At 38.3% G+C, this 7057-nt stretch overlaps 1 protein-coding gene across 1 annotated transcript; it reads left to right on the plus strand.

Moving 5' to 3' along the window:
• Positions 1-1552: 1552 nt before the first annotated feature.
• On the plus strand, positions 1553-7009 carry LOC121937921 (N-acetylglucosamine-1-phosphodiester alpha-N-acetylglucosaminidase-like). The gene is made up of 3 exons (XM_042481211.1): positions 1553-1719; positions 4063-4268; positions 5534-7009. Exons 1-3 carry the CDS (start codon positions 1634-1636, stop codon positions 5803-5805), a joined length of 564 nt encoding a protein of 187 aa, XP_042337145.1. The 5' UTR covers positions 1553-1633; the 3' UTR covers positions 5806-7009.
• Positions 7010-7057: the final 48 nt, after the last annotated feature.

The following is a 7057-nucleotide window of genomic DNA, read 5'->3' on the forward strand; positions in this document are numbered from 1 at the left end:
TTTTTTTTAAAAACTGTTTATGTACAAAAACAACAACATGTTTAACTATAAAATTCATTTTAAATAATGTGGATATATTTGTTGGACCAATTAATTTTTTTCTGGTAATCAACTGAAAAACGTGTGTTCATAATTATGGTAATCATACACAACACTTCAAATTTCATTTTACATAATGTAAAAAAATATATATCCCCTTTTCCATTCTTTAAAATTTTCTGTTGACTTTCTGAGAAAAACCTTTGACTTTTTTTTCTTTAAAAACTGTTTATGTACAAAAACAACAACATGTTTAAATGTATTTTATATTTATGGTTTTAGATTGACACGTGAAATTTCGCGGTTTTTCCTGTAATAATTATAATACTTGTGATGTATTTAGACTGTTGGTTGTGAAGGCGTCACTTTGGGTCGTTGTGAAAATTCTCACGATTATCACAAATCTGTTAATGGAGAAAATAATCAGCAGATGAATCCACGATGAAAATAATCAGGAGTCATAATTATCTAATGAGATCATAACAGCCAGGGGACATTTTTTAAAAGTAATATATTTAAATGCACGACTTTTTCTTGTAATGGAGTATTTTATGGTGGGATTAATGTTTGAGTTTGTAATTTTACCATAGACTGCGTAAAAATATTTGTCTTTATGTAGCATCTATGAATTTTACACATTACTATTTTGCGTTCACGCTGAGTATAAAATTAAAAAAGCGGAGAAAAAGTTATTTAGAGAGCATGTGTAATTTCCTGATTGCTACCATATACTCACGTGTTAGTTCACACAGATGACGTGTCTCAATGTGTGGTCACGTGACCACTGTGCATCAAGTTACTACATTACGTCAGAATACCGGAAACGCTAATATTTCTTTCAATATAAAACATTGAAAGAAAATGTAGTTAAAAAAATAAATGAATGAATAAATAAATAAATAAATAACACAAACTTTATTTTACTTTTTCATTTTTTTATTCCCCCTCCTAAAAGCTTTAGGTATCTTACTCGGGGTTTCCCTACACGTCTTTTAAATTATTTTGCGCTATATTCTGTACCACGATGTTACTTTCATGACATGTAAAAAAAAAAAAAAAAAAAAAAATAGAAAAATAAATTCCCCTATTCTCTTTTTATTTTGTAACAAAAACAGAAGTGATGTAGCTACAGTGGCATTTCATTAGAGTCCTTCCAAGGGGCCATTTTCACTCGCTTATTGATTGAAGAAAAACATTTTTATCTGTAGCATAGTGTTTCTTTAAAAGTCACCAAAATGTTTAAAGAAAAAAGGTAAATAGCAAACAATCCCTAAGTTTGACTTTTGTCACTTTGACCTTTTGGTAGTAAGTCAGTCAATAGCTGACATCGTTTCTCGTACTTTCATCTTAATAAATGTGTCTTTGCTTTAATAGGCACTAAAATAAATCTGTATTCATCATCAGAAAGCTTAAAAAAACAAACCTTTACATACATTTGCTGATCCGGCCGGCTTTTATTTTGTACAGTACCCGGAAGTGTCGTGTTTGTGCTTTGTTTACTTTGATGCTAAGTGCTAGCTTGCTAGCTGGACGATGAGGGGAGCAGCAGGAGCAGCGGGAGCAGAGAGGAGTGTGGCCGGCTAGTTCTCCTCACATGGCCGCAGTGTCGGTGAGATGTCCGTGTGTGTGGCTGCTGCTGTGGCTCTGCGTCCGGCTGTCCGACACCGAAAACTCCCGCCGGTAAGACCGCCGCTTCCTGTTGGAGCTAGCTGCTAATGTTAGCCTGCTAGCTGTTAGCCTGTCAAAGACTGAGAGTCCAAACTTTCAGAATTTATTTTCTGTGACAGTTGAGTTAGCTGGATAAAAAGGATATTTAGGGTCAGAGTTAGTGAACCTTTAATCATATGTAAGTACACACACTCGTGCTAACGTGCCAGCTGGTGAACAGCAGCATCCGGTTTGTAGCTAAATTCTTATCAAAGTTCATAAATTTGACTTAAAGACCTCAAAAACAATTCAGCCTTCAGTCTCCTCATTTCAGTTATTAAGATAAATACCCTGAAATGTGGGTAACGTAAGCACATAAAAACCGTGTCCAGCTAAATGACACCTGTCACGTTGATAATATTCAGTAGTTTAATTTGTTCCTGTCTCGTGATGAATTTCACGTCAGATGAAAGTCACAAGGTGAGCTGACAGTCATCTGACTGCAAACATGCTGCTGCAGCTCGACCACAAGGTGACGCTGTTAGCTCACAGTTACGCCACAGAGCCTGAAGGACAACATCAATAAAATATATAAATAAATAAGATAAAACTGCCCTTCAGAGCCACACGGATGTAGCTTTTTAGGTTAAAAAAGTATCATATGATTCTATATGATTAACCCTTAGTGACTGTTTGTCTCATTTTAGTCTCTTTTCTTCTTCCTGTTGTGATAATTGTGTGTGTGTTGATGCATGTGTCCTAAATGTAGTCCAGATTGTGTATTTGAGTGTAATCAGTGAATTTCCAGCTCAGCTCCTACAATAAGGTGGCTTCATGAAGAAAACCTAACATTTAAAGGGTTCAGATTTGGAAAATTAATAAATATTTTATATTTATGATTAGGACTGATGTTGGTAAAAAGAACTCGATGAAAGTGGAAAATCATGTTAATGAATAATATTTTTATAGCTTGATTTTGAGAAGCACATTTTATGTGCAAAGCGTTATGAGTGTGAGTGATAATAAAGAACTGAACTCACTTTAATTTGCTTCCCCTCACTGCTGAAGAAGAAGCAAATCTTCCAGGAATTTACCAGCAATGATATAATAAAGATAAGAACCAGCTACCTTTCCTTTCCATCTGACGTGAACGAAGTCCATCTTTAAGTGATGAACAAGTGCCACCCATAATGACTTCTTACATCAAGATTTGAATATTTGTATTTTCTGAGATTCAGACATTGAAACTATAGATTCTTTCTTCTTCTGCAGTTTAACTGAGACCTTTACGGATGCTTTCTAGATCTGGATGATTTAGAATGACCAAAATTTTCTGATACTAACATATGAAAATACAAAGTTTGGTCTTTAAATGTAGAACAACAAAAAAAGATAGAATATGAGAAAAAGAGAATTTATTAGTCTGTTGGCAAATTGACGTTTAGATAAAGCAGTTAAAGGCCTGATAGTTTTTTCCTGACGAGGCCGGAGAGCGACCACAGCACAGCTCTGTGAAAAACATTCCTTCATGTGAAGAAACTCACCCTGAGAAATGAGTCAACATGTAGACTGAACCAGCGTAGGATTTATTTATCTACTCAAACACTGAAAAACATGTTTTTCCTCATGCAGCTTCCCCCTGAGGATCGCAGCGCTGTGAGGTTTTTATCTTTTAGCCGTTTCAGAGTTGTGGGGGTGTTTTGAGTCTGCAGATTGTGTGATTTGATGGCGAGAACGTGGGGTCATTGATGGTGTGGGCATCATTAGCACAGCTCATTATTTAAGGGTCATTACCTTTAAAAACCAAAATAAGCAGTGATTTTGGATTTTATTGGTCTGATTTCTTTCAAAATCATTCGAAGAAAGCAAAGAGCAATAAAAGAAGAAATGACCCAAAAATGAGCAGGAAATTAGTAAAAGTAAAAAAAAAAAGTTCTAAGAAATTACCAAGAAATTTGTGAGAAAAAATAAAAATAAAGTTTAAAAACAAAAGAAGAAAATGATCTAAAAAAAGGGTGCCAAAAAATGTAGTTTTTCCTAGGCATTTTCCCCTAGGTTTTTCTTTTTTTCCTTATTTTTTCCCTATCTTTTATTTAAAAAATATTATTCAAAATCTGTCAATTTCTTGAAATGTCTGTGACATTTCTTTCCAAGTAGCTAACTGCCTTTTTATTTTTTCCCATGGACTTTGGCAGCTACATTGGTGTCATAACACCTGATGCATCTTAGACCAGACACACAGATCAAACACAAATAGATACTCTCTCTCTCACACTCAAACACACACACACACACACACACACACACACACACACAGTTGTTTGTGTTTTTGAGACGTTTTGTAAACCTGGGTTTGTTGGTTGTCTTTCCTCTCAGGGTCTCTATGGACGATGACGTCCTGCTGCCGTACGCCAGCGGCCACGGGCCCGCCCACTCTCACCGCCACGTCAGAGACTGTCAGCCCATCATTCACGGCAACACCACCCACGAGAGCTGGCCCTCCAGTAACCACAGCGGGCTGCCGGTGGCCGAGTCCACGGCGTTTGTTTCAGCCGTGGCGGAAAGCTCCAGATGGGTTTACGGTCAGTGATGGACTCATGCGTTACAGGAACATGAACTAAGAGATGATGAACAGCAAGCGTTTAATTATTTTGGATCAGTTAATAGTTAGTAGTTAGTTAGTTAATAGTTAGTTCATAAAACAGGGTCCTCATGGAAAACCTGGAAAAGTTGTGGAAATTCACAAACACTTTTTCCAGGACTGGAAAAGTCATGGAACCATTAAAAACCATTGGAAGTTTGGAAATATCATGGAAATGTGGGTAATACATTAAATGAAACATAACGGTAAATATATTTTCTATAGCTGATGATGCAACGTAGATTTACGTGTGCCAATGTGTGACAGCTTATATATATATGTGTGTGTGTGTGTGTGTGTGTGTGTGTGTGTGTTTATCACCAAAGTTTCTTAATTTCTTTCCCCGTGTTGTGGCAAGTACATTTTTAATAATGTAATAAATGACAGTATTGTTCAGACAGTATAAACTGATTTGATCTCTGTGCTGAACCTGGATCTGATCCTTGTTTGATGAACCTCGGATTTATTGATCCTCCTGTGTATTTATTTGCTGCCTGACCTCTGATCCGTTTCTGCAAACTGACATAAAAAGTGTTTATGAGAAGTCATGTTAGCTGCAGTCTGCAGAGATAAAGCCTTTAAAAAAGGAAACACTCGGACTGGAAATCACCGGAGGCACTAAAATCCAATATTATCACAACAGTATTATTGTGTTTTGAAGTGTTTTGCGATGTTGAGAGTTGCAATAACACATATTGCCATGTATTGCAAGTTTTTTTCCAACTACGAATGACAGTTTGTCCCCAAATGAGAACTTTATCATTATCATTTTATCTAATAAGCCCTCAGCCTTTTTATTGTACAGCAGTCATTTTTAATGCAGCAAAATGTAACAACTGCACAGAGCACAAAGTTTCTGACAAAACGAATTTCTGTGGTATTTATTCTTTGTCTGTTGATGAGGAACAAAGAGGTTTAACCTGAGTCATGCTGCACAGCAATGACAGCAATCATTTCACACCCGTACAGGGTTCATAATGCAAAGTTATCCGATCAATACTCAGTTTCAGCCAATATGCAAGTTCATGTGTTTAAATTGGTATCTGGAAGAGAAAAAAACAGTATTGGAACATCTGTATTTAACACAGTTCGACCATGAACGACATGATCTTACAGCCCAAACTGTGGCGTCTCTTTATATTCTGATTCTGATAGTTTGTTCGGACTTTGAGTCCCTGAAGCGTCTCTTTGCGTCTTTGCTCCCAGGTCACATGACGGTAGTGCACGACCCGCTGAGGGCGCTCTCTGTGTTGGAACCGAAGGGGCCGGGTGGCTGCGGGATGAACCAGAGGGCGTCTGTAGAGGAGACGGCCGAGGCCGCCGGGTGTCTGTTCGCCCAGAACGCCGGCTTCTTCAACACGAAGACGGCCCAGTGTCTGGGCAACGTGGTGAGCGACGGGCGGATGGTGCAGAGCAGCGGCGGGCTGCAGAACGCACAGTTTGGAATCAGGAGGGACGGCACTCTGGTGTTCGGGTGAGAGACTCTGTGACACTGACGCAACAACAATGTTAAAGGGCCAGTTTGCCCAAACTGTAAGTAACATGTCTTTATCCCTGTTCACACGGCACTAATGTTACCGCAGGAGCTCAGGGGATTTAGAAAATTAAATTTGTGTGACATATTTACATCAGTTTAACGAAACGGAACCGATTCGGCCACACGCTGGGCCTCATGCAGCAACATTCTCTTAAATTTCTCATCATTACTTTTCTTGTTGGAGAAAAAATAAGAAAAGTCAACTCAAGATGCAGCAAATGCTCTGAACCACACAAATCTGCTCTGACCAGGTGTGTTCATGATCAATCCCACTGATCGTCAGTCACCTGTCGGCACAGGTGACGCCCCCTAAACATTATATAAGGACAGGTTTAGTGCCGTGTGTAAAGACTCTGACACATGAACGAGACTGCAGACATGACGCCGAAGAAGGCTGAAAGAAGACGAACAAAATCAAACCTTTCTCAGCTTTCAAAGTTTGAATTCTAGTGAGAAAACTGATGTCGATGGAGGTGTTAAAGGGTTAAATGCTGCTCACTGACTCTTTGAAATACTTCTTATCCCTTGAAACCCTCTGCAGGGATGGGCCTGGATATTAATAATGCAGCTGTAACATCAACAATCAACCAAACAAACACACTTTCTCTCACATTTTATCCATAGCAGCCATAAAAAGTACATTTAACCTGCTGTTTGATACCTGAGTTCAGGCACCTCCAGACTTCCTGCGTGATGCAACACGCTGTGGGGCTTTTTAAGGTCCAACACCCTCAGATAAACACACACACACACACACACACACACACACACACACACACACACACACACAGCAAAACAAAAACTTAGTACAGCCAGTCTTTGTCCTGTTTTGGTCCATCTGTGTGAAACGTGTCAGTCAGGCTAATAACAAACTAAAACCTTTAAATTTGAAATGAAAATATTGCTTCATCCACAAAATGTGCCCTTTGTCCCACTGTGATGTAACAGCTGAGCTTTATTTACACCTGCGGCTGAAAGTGACCCATTCACACGAGGCACTCAACAGATAGAAATCTGCTAGAAATCAGATTTCTGCAGATGCATCTTTATATAAAGCACCTTTTTTACTGCTCAAAAAACCCTGCACACACCCGCTAACATCTGGCTTTTTTATTTAATGGTAAAGGTTACAATCAGCATTCATTCCTGGGTCAATAATAATAATAATAACAATAATGATAATAATAGTAATA

Source organism: Plectropomus leopardus, unplaced genomic scaffold (genome assembly GCF_008729295.1).
Source record: "Plectropomus leopardus isolate mb unplaced genomic scaffold, YSFRI_Pleo_2.0 unplaced_scaffold27885, whole genome shotgun sequence".
NCBI lineage: Eukaryota > Metazoa > Chordata > Actinopteri > Perciformes > Serranidae > Plectropomus > Plectropomus leopardus.

What these genes read in the sequence shown, in the direction of transcription:
- LOC121937921 (XM_042481211.1), top strand. Translation starts at nt 1,634, where the DNA reads ATGGCCGCAGTGTCGGTGAGATGTCCGTGTGTGTGGCTGCTGCTGTGG. An exon ending in GACACCGAAAACTCCCGCCG is followed by an intron (nt 1,720 to 4,062) that starts GTAAGACCGCCG and finishes CTTTCCTCTCAG; the next exon opens with GGTCTCTATGGACGATGACG. An exon ending in AAGCTCCAGATGGGTTTACG is followed by an intron (nt 4,269 to 5,533) that starts GTCAGTGATGGA and finishes CTTTGCTCCCAG; the next exon opens with GTCACATGACGGTAGTGCAC.